At 31.7% G+C, this 18,329-nt stretch overlaps 2 protein-coding genes across 2 annotated transcripts; both read left to right on the forward strand.

Moving 5' to 3' along the window:
* Positions 1-2,221: 2,221 nt before the first annotated feature.
* On the forward strand, positions 2,222-9,781 carry LOC109542161 (farnesol dehydrogenase; the record flags this gene model as incomplete). The annotated part of the gene is given in 5 exon segments (XM_019911267.2): positions 2,222-2,582; positions 5,374-5,611; positions 5,673-5,899; positions 8,679-8,834; positions 8,945-9,781. Coding segments are annotated over 5 exon segments (771 nt in total). The 3' UTR covers positions 8,987-9,781.
* A 4,406-nt stretch (positions 9,782-14,187) lies between these two features.
* LOC109542140 (keratin, type II cytoskeletal 2 epidermal-like) lies at positions 14,188-15,081 on the forward strand. The gene is made up of 3 exons (XM_019911216.2): positions 14,188-14,307; positions 14,463-14,565; positions 14,670-15,081. Exons 1-3 carry the CDS (start codon positions 14,284-14,286, stop codon positions 14,924-14,926), a joined length of 384 nt encoding a protein of 127 aa, XP_019766775.2. The 5' UTR covers positions 14,188-14,283; the 3' UTR covers positions 14,927-15,081.
* The last annotated feature ends 3,248 nt before the right edge of the window (positions 15,082-18,329 follow it).

Raw genomic sequence — 18,329 nt, forward strand, 5'->3', positions numbered from 1 at the left:
TAAAGTTCATATTTACTGAGATATCGCACTTTGACGCACTAATGAGCAACCCTGTATACCATAGAACAAGGCTTATATATACTGAAAAATTATTTTATTCCCATGAATCTAAAACGAAAAGTATACGGCACTTGCGTCACACGGTGTGCACCTACGGAATGGAGACCATGTGCTCACCCAAAAGTCAAAAAAATTGAAGACAACCCAAAGGGCGATGGAACAATGTATGCTTGGAATATCACTAAAAGACAAAATTATAAACTACAATATAAGACGTAAAACTAAAGTCAGGGACGTCGTGGAGGAGGTAGCAAAAGTGAAATGGCGATGGGCTGGCCATATACTCCGATACGATGAAAAGCGATGGATACACAGAATACTGGAATGGAAGCCATGAGACAACAAGGATCAAGAAGACCCCAAAAAATATGGGTGGACGACGTAAGAATAGTGGTGGGCCAACAGTGGATGAGATTTGCGATGGATAGAGAAAGATGGAAACCATTAGAAGAAACCTACATCCAGGAATTGATGGGCAATGGTTTACAAAGAAGAAGGAGAAATAACTGCTTAATAAGGACATGAAGACTTGAACAGAAAGAAGTGCATTAACTTTCACTTTCATTGAGCCCAGTCTGACTACGATTGGGTGGTAAATTAGGAAATTTCTCTCTGAATGATTGAATATATTCATTTTGTGTTTGTTCCCCACCTACGTAGCCCATCAGGACTAGAATTTCAATATTGTGAGTTTCGGTTAACTTCGGTCAATTTGGTCAAGGAATTAATATTCTCGCTTAATCACGATGCTCCTCTACTTACTTGCTATTTAACTTCTTTATCAACATCAACCCAGTTTGAGAAAAATGATACCCAGATACCATTTCATTCAAATTACTAATTATTGAGTTGAATTGAATTAAAGCTAATTTTTTCCAATTAGTTGATGTTTGCTAAAAAATATCGTTACATATTTACTAAGCATGTGCATCTTGATTATTACTTATTAGGCCAGGAGAATTATAATATGCAGAGCAGGAGGGATTAGGCAGGAGTATGCATTTTAGGGAAAAAATATATGAGTACTTTATTTCTTCCCCAAGTTGTTCCGATATCCGAGGATAGGAAATGTTCGCTTTAAAATGCTCGAAAGTGCAAAAAAGTACGTAAAAGCAAGGTAATTTTAAATTATTTATTTAACAATGAAAAATAACCCAATCAGGCCATACATTTGGAGGAAAGTATTTGATTGCAATACAAAACGAGAGCCGCACGACCCATTAAAATCGGACGGACAGTTTTTGAGTAATGCATTTGTTAAATAACCTACCTGGATGAAAAGAGCTTTTTTAATTCTATGCCTGGCTCAAAGTTATGAACATTTTTTTACGCCCTCGCTTTCACACCTTTTTGGATCCTCAAACTATAATCAATTGCTATATTAACCATTTTTCAATTTTTAGTATCTTTTTGAGCGGTTTTAAAAAGCTTGAAAATTTTGGCTTTTAAATAAATAAGCCTGTAAAGCGGGATTTGCGAGTGGAAAAATATCGAAAAGTATAGAAAAATGGTACTTCGATTTATTCTTTCATAAAAAAAGCGCAATTTTAATACTAACGTGCCCGACCGTATTTTCAAACGTACAAATTTACGCATTATTTATTTTTATGAATTTGTCCGATACTCGGGCTATATAATGTAAAATATAAGAAATGCAGGTCTGCCAATATAGAATTCGATGATCTCACAAAATATTAGCACTTAAAAAAATATAATTGACAACTTGTTAAAAATTATGCGAAATATTGAACTTCGAAGAACGGCAAATCGAGTAATTTACACCATCTATTCTTCAGATATTTTAATTTGCAAATGTGTTGGACTTGTTGTAAAAAGCCAAATCCTCTTTATAAACAAAAACACTTCAACCGTATGAAGCATTTAAATTAAACATAGTAATTTTCTACTTGTTCTTTTAATATGAAGAGATTCGTGAATGCGTTCAGCTGAAGTTCCTTTATTATTACACGGTTGAAAACGCAAATTTTGATATTTGAATGATCTAGACAATAATATAATATATAATATACAACRATGTATATACTGTATTTTTAATTAGGCCTGCAAAAAATGTGTCGTAGATATATCAAACATTGACTTATGATTGATTGATTTTACTTGCAAAAAACSGKTTTTWGCCKGTTTGGCAAAACTTTTTTTKGCTTAAATTATATTGATTGATAGAATGGTGTCACGTTGTATTCAAATTCTCACGATTAATTCGTATTCCCCACAATTACTGTTGCACGCATCTCCATTACTCTACAACCACCACTTAGCCAATCAATTTAAAAAATGTTTACCTTCTGTACGTTACCTATATAAAGTCAGCCTACGAATCAGAGCAATAGATTATATTGTGATTAGAAACGGGATTACACTTGATTGTATTTGTAAAATTATAATAAAATAAAATGGTTGTTTCAATGGAGAGATGGATTGGTAAAGTTGCCATTGTTACTGGTGCTAGTTCAGGGATTGGTGCAGCTATTGCAAGAAAACTTGCCGAAAATGGGATGATAGTAAGTTTTTTTATTATTATTAAAAATTTAAAGTGAAAGTAACGAAATTTTACCCATTAATTTTTACCATGTCTAAAAGCCCTTCTGAAATTTATATTTATATAAATCTGAATGTGTGCAGTGTTCTTGTTCAACCCAATTTACAGAAATATATACCTATAAATAGTAAATAAATACGAAAAAAAAATGTTTAGTATTTGAACATAAAATCTTGGTCATGTGCATCATATTAACTAAATGATAAACTAACCAATTAAGGTATGTAATATGTATCAAAATGATATAATATTTATCTTATACAGGGTTTTATATAAGAACGTAGAGTAATATGGAAAAAAAAGTTACTATGAGTCGCTAGACTTGAAACACTCCAATTTCAATAAACAGTGTGTGGAAATTGGAAAAAAACGGTTTTTCAAACAATTGATTAAGTAACTTCCAATACACCTTTTTGTCTTTTGTCTCAGTTTCCTAATGAAAAATAAAGACGACTTTGTTGCATGTTCCTGGCATAACATAATGAATAATTAGATAGTTACGATATCCCATTCAGTAATCAAAAATTACATTAGTGGCATTGAACTATGCGTATTTCTCACAGAGAAAAATAGCTCTATGAAACAAATAAACATAAAACGATTGCATAACTTCATTATTAAACTTTATTTGGTCGATCTATTGAAAAACAATCATTTTCAGACGTACTCATCTAAACTGATGATGATCACCCCCTGATGTTTTGCAACGTACTTAAATCACATTTTGTCTATTATTAACACCAATGAAGTGTCATTCTATTCCATAAAATTATATTTTCGTAAGAAACGTTGAATGTCATCGGCAACATAAATAAAAAAATCGATTATTATTTATTAAATATGTACTTAAAGATCAGATAACTTGAATTGAAAAAAACATAAAACTTGAATTAATCTTTATTGGTATAACACCATCGATCAATTTGGTTGGATTTTTAAATGTGCCTTTCAAAACAATTTTATAAAATACCAACAAAATATATTCTCATTTAAAAGGTTTGCAATTTATTCACATTTATTGGTCTTCTCGGGTTGATTATCCAACTTTATTGGAACTTCGAAATCGAAACTTAACATATTGAAATATTCAGCAAACTATTATTTTTTCATTATTATTTTGCACCTAAGTAGGTTTATGGCATCACCTGACGTAGTTTTGCAATCAAAACTCTGCTATACTCTGCCAAAGTTGTTCGCTGTTAGTAACAATTGAAATAAAAGTAGTAAAACAACTGATGTTCTTTCGCTATCGATCAAAATGTTTTTCTCAATCCAATCAAGGTGTGTTGTAAGTAATGCGTAAGTAGGTAATTTTCTGTGAAAAAAAAATTGAAACATTTTCAAACCACTAAACTAAAATTGTGAAGCCTCAAACGTAAATGTGAACTTCAACATAAATCCAAGCATAATTTCACAGTCTGAGTATTTTAGTGCAAGAAAAAAAAATACATGATTAGATGCATTTAATATACGGGGTTGCATAGTGTAATACATCAGAAGGACACGCTTATGCGAATAATAATTTTCGCATTTAGACAAACAATTTTTTAAATAAGAAAATGAAAAATAGGATTCAAAGGCAAAACCAACTATAAAACTTACATTTCATTAAAATAAAAATTTGTTTTTTGTCTTTTTATTTTTGATCTATTCGGAACATTTCTTCGCCGGTCAAATTGAAAATCGGTACAGACTACATACTGTAAGCTTAGTGATCTATAACTTTCTGATAAAAAATTATTTGTCCACTTTACCACTAGATGACACTTTTACCTGAAATTCAAATTAAATTTTTCGCATTATCTTTTTTGGCACGCCAGATATGGCAAAAAGCAATGTGCGATTTTAAAGATTAGAAATTAGTAGACAGAAAATATGCTCTTCACACGACTCCAAAAACCTCTTTTTGACACCCTGACTTTTCTGACTAAAAAAAATTTTACAATTTATATTAATTATTGTAGCGCTGTTCAGTTTATACAAAATTTTTGTGTTCCACTTGGGACATTTTAAAACCAGACGACTTGATTTGCTGCGATTGTAATTAAATCCAAGGATACTGGATTGAGAGTAATAAATACTTTACTGTCGATTTGCTCCTAAACGAAAAAGTTTCTCGACTCGTGTGAAGAGCACATTTTTGTCATGTATTTTGCAATTTTTAGAATCAAATGTTGGTGTGTCAAACATAATGTGTTATACATAACTAAGGTGAAACTCTGAACCGATTTCAAAGTCAAAGTCAAAAAAAAAGAAAAAAAAAGTTTGATGAGCTGTAACTCGGAAAATATTCAGATTTCTCATTTTTGTTACATGACTTACTACCATTATTTCAGCATGTAGAAGCACCCTTAAAAAATTCCTAACGCATTATTCGAACATCCTGTATACAGCATGTTAAATATGATATGAACGGATGTTTCGTTGTTTACAGACGAGAGTTTCTTTTTAACTGAAAAATAATGTAAATGTTCTACAATTAAATACGCAAGAGAAAAGCCTCATGGTTTCTCATACTGGAGTTGGAATTTTATTTATCTATTATCATGAAGGTCAGAGATTCGGTTTATATATTTTTAGATCAAAAAAATTGTTACACTCTGACAAAATCAATTAGTTCAAAAATATTCTTTTAATTAAACTTATAAAAAATTTAAACAAAATTTGGAAAACATTTTATCGGTGTTATTTTAAGTGTGCACACTAATCTTTCACGGAAAATATTATCTGATAAAGCGCTATTTCAATTTAAGGTAGTTGGACTAGCGAGGCGGAAAGAACAAATAGATGAAGTTTCAAAAAGTCTCAAGAAATGTAAAGGACAGCTGCATGGAATAAGATGCGACATGTCTAAAGAAGAGGAAATATTAAAAGCTTTCCAATTGGCTACGGAAAAACTGGGTCCTGTTCATGTACTCGTGAACAATGCTGGTATTGTGCAGGATTCCACGTTATCCGACGGTGATGCTCAACAATGGAGAAACGTTTTAGGTGCCAAATAATTAAATAATATAATAATTTTTAAGATGTTTGATTAAACTCCAAATTTTAGATGTCAATGTACTTGGACTTTGCATCGCAACGCGAGAAGCAGTTAGGATAATGAAGAAATGCGACATAAAAGGTCATATTGTCCATATAAACAGCATTCTAGGACATTTTATTCCGCCAGAATTTTCGATTCTAAATATGTACATAGGAGCAAAGCATGGAATTACAGGTTTGGCAGAAGTTTTGAGACTTGAGTTAGCGTCGGAAAATGTTGCAATTAAAATTACAGTGAGTATCCACTTTTGTAATCTGATCAGGGGTAGTTATTATTATTATTATTATTATTATTTTTAATAGGCCAAAAAGCATTTTGTCGCATTATCAGCTGCTTAACAAAATAAACTGGATAAATTTAGATTAATGGGAGCAAGTTGAGTTCTCTTTAGTTAGTCTTAGAGTTATCTAGTCCAGTCCGTCAGTCAAAAATAATTACTTCAGATAAAGTTACTACAAGATGGAAAAGGCAACGATCAAAAATTTTCCAAAGTCCAGCAAACTCCCAGTTGCACACAATAGATAGAGCTCAAGTGTCGAAACTGTTTTTGAGTGTTTCACATTCCTCTTGGTTTAAGGGGTGATCTAAAAAAATTCAACTTTTTGGCATTGCCATGATAACACATTTCTACTTTTATGCCGATTTTAAACATGTAGAGCTCATGACGCATAAAGAGGGAAGAAATCCGAACTACCGCGGAAACTTTGACTACTGGCACATTTCCAATTAAAGTAAAATTTACTTTCATAGAACCCTGTATACTGAATGTCTGTCTTAAGTCGGCTATGAAGTTCTAACTTCAAAATGAGCTTCAGTTTTTGAAAATCGATAGGAAAGAAGATGTTTCCACTGCAAATGCAAAAAATAGGGTTTTTGAGGTCACCCTGTAAACAAAACAGATCGGCGAAACATTTTAAAATCGTTACTAGAAATCTTTTATGCCTTTGATATAGAAATTTAAAAAAATCGTTTTATGCTCAACTGGGAGCTTGTCAAAATTTGATAAATTTTTCATTGTTTCATTTTCCATCTTGTGAAGTCGCCTACTTAATTTTCTGACCGAAGACTGACCGAAGCAAAATTGCACTAGACACCGGTTCAGAGAAAAATCAAATCGCTCGCAGCAATCACTTGCATCGTTTATTTTATTGAGCAGTTTATTACAAATACATATTACCCGCGCAATCTGCTGGATCTAATGACTCTACAAAATCCTGGTATTTGTCTGAATATTTCTAAAATTTAACTTAAAGAAAAATAAACTTTAGAAAATCACACAAACCTAGGCAGTATGACCATCGGTATTAAAAAAATTAACTACTATCAACTTACTGTAACTGCTCTGACCATACTTTAACAGCCCTTCTGTCTTCTCTGAAAAATAAAGAAAACTAGTATGAGAAAATGTCTATATTCCTAACATCTATTCCAAAATTTCCTGAGGTGTAAAAAACTTTTTTACTTTTTTTATGCGCTTAACATAAAAATATTGCCAATATTTATATTTTAGTATTTTTCTAGACAACACACCAAGAAAAGTGAGCTGGAAAAATGTGTTTTACTAACAGCTTCATCCAAAAGAGTTATTGACTTAAAAACGTCTTTCAAGTGCTTTGTTTTTGGGCAGTAAAAAAATTTATCAACCGTAATTGAAAACCAGCACCGCTATGTTCTAGTACCTACCTCAATCTATACATAGAATTCAAAACTAAAAATTAATATATCAAAAGTTTTTCTATAAAAATAATTGAAAAGAGCTTTACTTTTTTTAATAAAGCTTTGTATCGCACATTTTATGAGCAATTTGGACAAAAACATACAAATATTGAAATGCAGCTTTAATTATGTTTAATGCAAATTGAGTACAGAACATATGTATATACACGATGAGTCAGTTTATAATAGCAGCACTTTAACGGTTGACAGAAAATATCATATAATCAAATCAAATATCAAAATACTGAAAGCTATCGTTTAAGTTTCTACTTTGTTGTGATTAATTTGCAATTAAAACGTTTTTTGAAAAAATCTCGAAATCAGTTACTGTTAGCGACTTCAAGCCTTCGTAAATATGAACAAATTAATTAAAATTAATTAAAAATAAAATAGTACCATGTGGAACCCTCTGAAAATTTGGACATAATTGGTTGTGGTATTGCGAAAACTACTAGAATAAAGATTTGCGTGAATTATTTAAAAAAAATAAAAATAAAATGTTGACTTTCTGCCACCCTGTACTTCAAAAACGAAGCCGTTTTCAATATGTCTGTATGATATAATCATCTTAAAATTGTATTTTCTATCAACCGTTAAAGTCCTGCTACTATAAGCTGACCCCTATGTATGTTACGTTCGAAAATTAATGAAGAAAATTAAGAAGAAGAATTTAATAGAAAATGTTACGTTTTCTCATACAAACTTGGCCCGTAACTCGGTTAGTTCAAACGTCTCACTTCACCGTTTCCACAACCTCTCATGAAGAAAATTTAGAACCTTTTGCCACCGCGGAACAATAAATGATTGTTAAACAAATCAAGTTAATCATTATTGTTAAATATACACCTTACGTGTCAAAAGCGGTTGAGTTGCAGATCCTTATTTTCATCACCAAAATGTTCTATTATGGATTGTGATTATGCAAATATAAAATAATTATTGCCTAGTGTATTTTGTATATTTGAACTGATGTAATAGACATTACTGCAATATTAAAAATAACTATTAACGACAACATTAAAACAACAACAGTTAAAATGTATTGACAACAGTTTTTATAGTTTTTCTAAAACTATGTAAATACTGCACAAATTGAAGCGCACGGAACCTCCATTTCCATAACCCTCCCACCCATTAGCATAACGCTACACATCCATAAGGTTGTTTTATTTTATATTATATTTTTTCATGTTTCTCTTTAATTTACAACGTTTTGATTGGCTCCAACATTTACCTAATAATGCTACTAACGAAGAAAAGCATATTCTTTTAAACTATCTGCTAATTCTGTTTAAGAATTTGTCTCCTGGAATGGTAAAATCCAACATTGTACATGCCGGAGGTTTCGATAACTCATTCTTGGGCAAAGCTTTCGAACAGGATAAAATTTTAGATGTGGAGGATATAGCCGATGCTGTAATTTTTGCAATTTCCACTCCTCCTCATGTTCAGGTAATAGCAAAATAATATAACAATAATTAAAGAGAACTATTATGTTTAATTATTCAAATATAGCTGTTAATTTTATTTATATTAGCATTTAATGGAAGGTTGACTTTTAGATACAACAGCTGACTATACGGCCACTATCAGACAAATTTTAAGAAAGTCTACAAACACCGTTTTCATTCAGAATGAGACCAAACAGGGCAATTGGGCAACTTAAAAAAATCGATTACAAGCTCCGTTGGATTCCATAATATCTGTAGTACAGCTATAGTTACTTATGAAAATAGCTATTTCTGTGTGAAAATGTTTATGCAATAAGCTTTTTGTTGAACATCGCAAACATGCAAATCAACCATAAGAAATGCAATATGTTTTTAATTAAATTTTCAGTTTGCCAAGATATGTATAATATACATGCGAAAGGACAAGGAAAGTTGATACTTTTGTAACCTTGTCATAATTGTATTATGCCACGTTTTATACCCGTTAGTACATCGGATAACAAGCGAGAATAAAATACTAACTAAATTCAATAACATTTAGAATTAGTAAAATGTAATACTATATTAGCAATGTTTGAAAGGTCAGAAAAGCTCCTTTCCGATTATTTAAATGGGTATAGAAAAGCAGAATTTCGCGTCTTTAGCAGAAAAACCATTTGCTAAGAGCATTTATTTATGAGAAATGAAACTTTAGCATTTAATATATTTTCAATCCTATATGTATTTATGATCTATTTTTTGTTTCGTACGCAAGCTTGTTAATATTTCTTTGACTTTCTTGTTCTTTAGACAATAAGCCTGTTGTTTTCTATTTCAATGTTTTTCATGCCACTGCAAATTGCAATTCATTTCATGCAGTTGGCAATGCAAATTTTTATATTTTGATTTACTCATTAAGTAAATATAATTTCGATTTTGCTCAAAATAATAAACGTGTTTTTCTCTTTTGTTATCAATTTTTTGCTTGCCAATTTCCGGAGGTAACGAAAGAAAGGTAAGTTTCTCTTAATTCAAGAAGTGTTTCTAAATCGCGAGAATATTAAAATGTAATTATTCGTTAACCAATCTGTCGAAGGAAACTCAACGTAAATCTGATCTGATGATCTTGATCATCTGCCTCAAATCGATTAGTTTCAAATTTTATATGCAGGCATACTTTGTATCAATAATTTTAAGAAACGATGAAAACATTCTTCATAAAAAGTTCTGCTTTCGTGAGAACTTTTTATAGTAGAAGTAGACACATTGCAAATACAAAGTGACAAATTTGCTATTAAATTATAATCTATTATTATTTGAAAAATATTTTTAACAATGATTTTGTTGAAATACCAGTGCAAGTTAAATAAAGAACGGTTGTTTAATTTCCGTTTAGTGTTGTCTTTTCATCTCAATTGAATTCTATATTAATCTATTTCCTTGAAAAGATGCTAATCTTTTCTGTCATAATTTTCTTTAATTTGATCATAATTTTGGGCTAGAAAGAAAAAAGAAACAAAAAATTTGCAAATTTTCGTCCAATAAATGACAATTATTATTCAAATAAACTTCTTACTATTCGAACAACGTTATTAAGACTGGAGTGTAAAAAATAAATTAAAAATGACTTAATTAAAATACAATAAACAAATATCTACAAATACAATTTGAATAATTGACAAGCTGAAACAAACCCTATACAGGGTGTTTAGTAACTCGATACCGAGGTCCATTGCGGTTTAGTTCTAATGTACCGTGTTTCCGAATAATTTAGTCGTCTATCTACAGTCTTAATATTTTAAATAATTTAACAAAATGTTTAAAATTTTCCAAACCCGCATAGAATATTCGGTTAAAGCTAGCTATAAAATATATGCTTAGCCATTTAGCAATGTGTGTGGATTATTTTGCAGCATTGGCGTGAACACAGGCACTGGTTAATAATACAGCCACACAACCAAATTTTTTTTATGTGGGGTTGAGACACATCCTGTAGTATTTTGACCTGCTGAATCGGTTATACCGGAAGTTGCTTCAAACTTCCTTATTTTAAATGGAAAACCCTGTATAACGTTTTTGCTTGTGTTCCTTTCTTTATTTCCGATAACTTCTATGAAATTTTTTCTACCTATTCTATCCGTTGCTCAGCAAAATATAGTTTTTCTTAAAATTTTATCATTACCTGGATGTCGCATAAAATGAAGTATCTTTTCAAAGAAGAAGAAGTGAAACTTAAAATCTCAGTTGCAAAATTAGGTATTATTGTCCTCGATAATGAATTATTCTAAAAATAAATCTAGATAGATAAATAGATAGCTCTAGATATACTAAAGTGGGCAAATTATAATTTTTATTCTCTGTCAAAAACTTCAATTATTTTGAATACGATGATACGTTGCTGATTCATTCAATGCATAGTATTTGCAAAAGTTTGTGGAATTTATATAAAATGAAATGAACTTTGACACAACCTGCCAAATTTTTCACTTCTTGAATGTGTTCAAAAGTGACACTTTCTGTCGGTTTTTTCTAGTGCCTTTCCTTTTTTATTCAAAGAGTGCTTCAGTCAGTTTCAATTTTCTACAGTTTAGAAATTTCTTCAATTTTTCGTTATTTTTTCGAATACCATACCTGTCAAAATCACATTTTCTTAACTTTTTTTGTTTGTTTTTCTCAAAATGCATTCTGAAACTTTTTGAAGGATTTTTGATGAAAAGTTGATTTCAGTTTCATGGCATTTTGATTTAGTACGAATTTTTCGCGTATTTCTCTTAATACTGGCCTCAGGTTGAAGTTTGGAATTCAGCAAAATCAACATAATATCAATGTTGCCATCGTTAACCAGATTCCAGGGCGTTTGAGGGCGAAAAGCCGAATATTTGAAAAACATATTTTTTGTTGTGGATCATTAAGACGGGGTTGCAAAGAGCACAAAAACTGCTGTAAAGCTGCATGCTGTTTTAAGCAATTCAAATCGGTTAAAAACCGAGCAAAAAAATATCCTTTTTAACCCTTTAGGCAAACTTGAAATGGATTTAAGTGGCAAACAAGCATTTTCAGACACAAAAACCGCACTTTCTTTGAACAAAATAAAACTGCGTTGATGTTAACCCTAAAAATTACGGTTGAGAAAACTAAACTCAGTTAGAAAACTGAAAACTTATGAAGGTTTGAAGGCCGGATATCTCATTTTTAAGCCAAAATTTTGAATTTTCACACTTGATGTAAACGCCAGATGAATTTAAATGTCGAAATATATTTAGAATTCTTATACTTTAGGCAAACTTTAGATGCATTTAAACGCTAATAATACATTTTTGGAGTAGAGAATCGAAATATTTTATTGAAAATTGTATGCAAGTCGTGAACTTAAATTTTTGGGAAAAAATCATCGGCTCGTTTACTTAAAATTTCACATCTCCCAGACTAAGAAAGCAGGCAGGTAGTTGCATATTTTAGCATATTTGGTAGACACTTGACCCTATAGACGTGGAAAGTTTCAGAAAAATCCATCCGGAACCCGATTTTCGGCGGCTTTGTAAATGTGACTCTCAAAATTGATTTTTCAAGTCAATTGCGCTCGCTTACTTAAAAATTAGCGTCTCGCAAACTCAAGCACGCAAGAAGTTGAGTCTGTTACCAACTTTAGTGGACATTTGATCTGATAGATGTGAAAAGTTTCAGAAAAATCCATTCTCAACCTGATTTTTGTCGGCTTTGTAAATGTGACTGACTGTGATGTTGTAAGTCAATTGCACTCGCTTGCTTAAAAGTTCGCGTCTCCCAGACTAAAGCACGCAGGCATTGAGGCATTTGGGTGTTTGATTTAAAATAAGTAGGTTTGAGACAACTTCTGATATAACCGGAAGTCGCATAATTCGCTATTATTTTATCTGAAAAGAGCGCCTCCGAACATCCCACTATCCAAATCAATAAAACCACTAATGCAATTTTAAGAGAAAGGAAGAGAAAAAGATTTCCTGAATTTTTGTGCACAACTGAAGCTATGGAGTTAGAGTAAAACACTTATTAGCATCATCATTAAGTCACCTTAGAGTGTTTATATTTAATTATGAAGTACTTATATTTTTTCTTTCCTGGGTTTCAGTCAAAATGTGAAATAAAAAATCAATTTCAATTCAATTCAATCAAAAAAATCGTTTATTTAATGTTACATTTCGGCGAAACAACAGCGCCATCATCAAATTTAAAATTTTTACATCACACAAACTCAAATTGGGAAACATTAGATTATTTTTAGGCTTGGCTGTCTTGAAACCTCACATTTTTTTTGAAAAAAAATTTAAAAAAAAACAGCCAATCCTAAAAAGAATTTAATGTTTTCCAATTATGGGTTTGTGTGATGTTAAAACTTCAAATCTGATGATGGCACTGTTGTCTCGCCGAAACGCAATAAGCGCAAATAAACGATATGAATATTTTTTATTTCACATTTTGACTGAAACCCAGGAAAGAAAAAATATAATAACAATAACACGCAGTCAGGAAAATAAATCAAAATTGTGAAGTACAATAATTTATGTATGAAGTCGTTTAACTTCTCCCTAGTCTTGAATGAGTACATACATAGATACAAAACTATTTCTGTAAAAAAATTTTGCAAATAATTCATGATCCTTTTTTTTTGCCAAAAAGTGTGTGTGTTTTATTTATATTTAAAAAAGTGCTAGAGAACCGAAGAATTATATTCCAATCCTAGGAAAGCGTCGTCCAAAGTCTACCTGGGCTAAAATGTGAATTAACAGTATTTTGACCAAAGGTGTTCTTTTTTATAATCAAGCCCATATTTAACATGCTACGTATGTAAATAAGATATGGGTAATTTCATACCTGTTAAAAAGCCCATAGAATAATAAATCAGACACTACTTTAATATTCTAATATTCGGTCAATATGTTTAGTATAATCCCTAAACATCAGAGGCGCAGACCAATAGGTATCCTTAAAATGTGACAAAATAGCACAGGAAGCAGGTTTGAACGGTTGAAAATAACTTGTAAACTGTTCAAATTCAATTTGCATCTTGGAACGCCATACAAATAAATCTGGGATTCTGCGTCAAAAGATAAACATAACTATGTTTCTAAAACGTTTTCACACATATTTCATTGATTCCAAAGACGAATCCCTAGTAGGCAAATTAACGGTACTACCACTACCATGGACTACCACTGACCTATGGGCATGTGGGAAATTTTGAGCACAGTTTAATTACCTACTTCAAGATGCGGGTTTTTTAAATTAATTAGCACTTTTAAGAATGGCAACCGGTATATTCGACATGTCATTTAAAATAAAAAAATATGCATATATATATTAACATCACGTGCTTATATAGAAACAATAAACTCACTTAGAACAACCCACCTATAAAAACTCGCGTATGTTTGATTTCACAACAGTAAAAAAGATCGATCAATAACTTTGCGATCGAAGTCAAAAAAGCATCAATGATGATGTTCAAGAACATTCAGGTAACTCTTAATTAAATTTAAAATTTCAGTAACTCATGGGTCAAACTCAGAAGCTAATGTTTTATTCTCTTTTTTAAATCTTGTATACCCCTTTAGTAAGACTGTTAAATTTTATTAATTTTTTATTTAAATTTTATTAATGTGTTGCCAAATAGTTGCAGGGCTGCATGCTGCTGATTTGCATAGCCATGTGCATATGTGCCATTAATGCACGTCCCCAATTTGGAGGCGGATTTGGACCGGGAGGTGGCTTTGGAGGTCATTTTTTTTACAATAACTCTAAACCAATGCATTAAATATCATTATTTTAAGCAAAACTTTACACTCTATAACCAATTTTTCGTATTATATCTGTTCATTAGGAGGATTTGGCGGTCCAGGCGGCGGATTTGGAGGACAAGGGTTTGGTGGAGGTTTCGGAGGACCAGGAGGTGGTTTTGGAGGACAAGGATTTGGTGGAGGTTTCGGAGGACCAGGAGGTGGTTTTGGAGGACAAGGGTTTGGTGGAGGTTTCGGAGGACCAGGAGGTGGTTTTGGAGGACAAGGCTTTGGTGGAGGCTTCGGAGGACCTGGTGGTGGCTTTGGTGGGTTCGGAGGTCCGGGAGGATTTGGACGATAACAAATTTAAGTATTCTAAGTTTCAAATGTTTCAACAACTGTGTAATAAATGTAATATGTTGTAAAGATGACTAAGCATAATGTAAGCCAATATTGAAGGAAGAAGATACTCGTATATCAGCGCAGCAGGCCCTAAAATATATTGCATTTTACCAATTTCTGATCTGAATCTTCATTGTTGAACAAAGTTTCTAAACTCATGGAGAGCCCGAACAGAATATTTCAAATTTTGAAATTGATGAATTTATAAGGAAAGTACATGTATGTCATGCAGAACCTAATTGAAGGAATTTATGAAATTATGATTTGCTAGAAACACGTCACATTTTGCTTTGCAAGAGTTCTGTATGCTCATTCTTCAGAGCGATATTGGAAAATCGTAAAATTTGATTAATAAAATTGAAGACCAATTTTATCGTCAAAGTTTTTCCAGTTAAACTAAGTTAAATAAATTACAAATTTTAGCCCACATAGCCTTTGGATGAGGTTTCCCTAGCATTGGAATATCATTCTTCGGTTGTCTTTAACACGTTTTACTGTTATACATCTTTTCTCAATTTGTACCAATTTCACTTTTTTGATATAAATAAAACCCAGCATATTTTTTTACATTTTTGTGTGTAGTTTGACTAGATGCGGCGCAGATCGGAAATTAAATAACATGTGGAATTCAGGTAAACAATTTTTTTTGGGCTGGAAAACAAGTTTCAGTTACCTGCACAATATGTTTCAGAAATCGTTATGTAACTGCAAATGTCCGCTCTCAGAAACGTTTCGTTGAAATGTTACTGAAGCGTTCCGCTAGACGTTATTTAAACGTTGCAAATAAATATTTTGCAACATTATACATGGTGTATCTTTGAAGAGTGCAAATATTTTAATTGGTGCTACATGATGGAACTATAGGATTGCCCTGCTTCGAGGACAAACATATACCACCAGTTAAAATATTTGTACTCATCAAAGAATCACTATGTAGTTTCATGATTCTATACCTAACGTTTTCATAAAAATATTTACAAAACATTTTTGGCTAACTTGTTTCAAAATGTTTTAAATTTACAATTCACAGGCTCGAAAAGTTGATGAATAGAACTCAAATGGCATATGTATATATACAATAAAATTTTTGTGCGGGTAGTACTGGTATACAGGGTGTTTGGTAAGTAGATGCATTCCTCGTAGGAGGTGATAGTGTACATAATTCTGGATATATTTCTTTAATAGATCATATTCGAAAAACTCTTGTCTCTCGATTTACAGCGTGTTAAATTATTAATTAAAAAAATTATATTTTTTAATTTTGCGGAAACCCCTTGGAATATTTTATTGAAATTCTACAGACTTCGGCACTTAACAGCAATACACGTTTTGTGATAAAAATTTTGTTTTTAGCTTCGCCAGTGGCGTGGGCACAGGCGCGTCAAGGCCATGTAGAAAAATCGAATTTTCAAGTATAGAAATTACTTAGGACAAAGAAAAGGTATTCTAATCCTGAATAAAAGACACTGACAATATACGGGATATGCCATTTACAAACATGAGATGCATGGCTTTGCAAATATGCTAATTTGGGTGATGATTATGATCACACTGTAGTACCAAATCCTAATATTTTGCATACAATGTGTTAATATAGTATGAATATTTTGTCCTGCAGAAATTCAAAATTTTGTGGGTAAATTTCTCGGACAAATTGTCGATTTGCCATTGGCATCAAATGCTAATTTTCGTCGTTAAAACCGAATAACAACAAAATTTATCCAATTTTCGCTCATATTTTAGGTAACGAAAAGTAATTGCAATTTACATATACTTAAATTTAAAAATAAATTAAATATAGGATGTTGTATTAGATAAATAGCTGGTCTATGCTACAAATTTTATGGCGCACCATACACAATTGTCAATATTTTTTAAATATGCTCAGTTACTAGTTTTATCACCTGTCGGTTTCCATAAATTACTTTACTCTATCGTTGGGACACCTTATACATACCTTAGATTTTGCTCACAGTTTATAAATAATCTGAGGAAATTTGACGAAACATTATGGTCAATTTAATATGATTATCACATATTTGCAACATTTAAGAATAATTTCCATTTTCAGCTATAAAATTTTCAATTGTACGTACTCACATATTACGCCTCTATATGGGATGGTTTTCCAGTATTTCTGTTACAGTTTTTAATTTCCATATAAGTTTTTATTAATATACACTAAATCACCACAAAAATTTCACATCTTTTCGATATGAAAAACTCGCGAAAATGCAGTGAGTGAAACTTTTTACTGAAAATTACACGTACCGAACTGTTTGTGACAAAACCGGTTATTCACACTTTGGGCCCAGAGTTGTTTTTTTCTTGAAGTTGTTTATACCAAAAATAATTCGAGCATCGCCAATGTTTATCTAAAGATTTTTTTACTTTCAAGTACATGTAGCAGACAAAGAAATATGTGGAATAATTAACTGGAAAATGGGCAATATTTTACTTTCATGCACGATCACATTCATTGCCTGTCCAACCTACAGGGTGGCAAAATGTCGATCATTATAACAGAAAGGGAATTAAAATGATATCGATGGTCCAGTTCCTTATAGCAACAAGTCCAAATTTGGCCATTTTTAGTTTAATACGGCAATATGTCCAAAATTAAGTAGTTAATCTTTTGCATACAGCAACAACTCGAAATGTTTGGACTTGTCAGCTTTAAATGAGAAATTTCCTTTTTGGGTTAAGCCAAATTTATAATTATTCTATTTTAACAAAGCAACAATTGGACATGTTGCTCTTTGATTTAAATGTATTGGATAGTTATGTCAGTTCCATAGGCCAATATTTTGAGTTATTGCCTTATGGTACTGAACAAATCGCAAAATATCTTATGCTAATCGCAGCAAATTTTGATATTAATTGATTGCCATTATTTTTTGAGAGAATCGTGGGTTTGGTGTTGTACAGGCACAATATCAGAATTTATCTCAACAAATACACCTCCTTCAGATACTTACAGTAATCATTCTATTGACATCGACTAACTACTCTTTTGAGAGCGATTCTTTAGAATCCAGTGCAGAATTTACAACTACTTGCTACAGTTTTTTTACTGAATAAGCGTGAGATGAAATTCATAAAAGCTTTTGGAGCATTGGAGACATTAATCGCCAGAGAGACTATTTTTTGCAATGTATGCAAGAAGTCAATCCTAAATATAGAATGCATACACCCAATAGTCACAGGTCTAAAAACTATGCTTACCACTTTGAATTAAACAGTAAAAAAATATGGTATTCAAGACATTTTACCTGAGAGCATTGCCAACATTGAGACAACAGCTACAGCAGGTAATAGTGATTCCGATTAGAAGTGTGTAGTTTAGGTAAGATAGCTTGCAG

Source organism: Dendroctonus ponderosae, unplaced genomic scaffold, assembly GCF_020466585.1.
Source record: "Dendroctonus ponderosae isolate FM_Combo_2020 unplaced genomic scaffold, Dpon_F_20191213v2 Dpon_F_20191213_4, whole genome shotgun sequence".
Lineage (NCBI taxonomy): Eukaryota > Metazoa > Arthropoda > Insecta > Coleoptera > Curculionidae > Dendroctonus > Dendroctonus ponderosae.

Coding starts and splice junctions, on each gene's coding strand:
- LOC109542140 (XM_019911216.2), top strand. CDS start 14,284: ATGATGATGTTCAAGAACATTCAG. Junction 14,308..14,462: donor TGATGTTCAAGAACATTCAG/GTAACTCTTAAT, acceptor GTTGCCAAATAG/TTGCAGGGCTGCATGCTGCT. Junction 14,566..14,669: donor ACCGGGAGGTGGCTTTGGAG/GTCATTTTTTTT, acceptor TCTGTTCATTAG/GAGGATTTGGCGGTCCAGGC.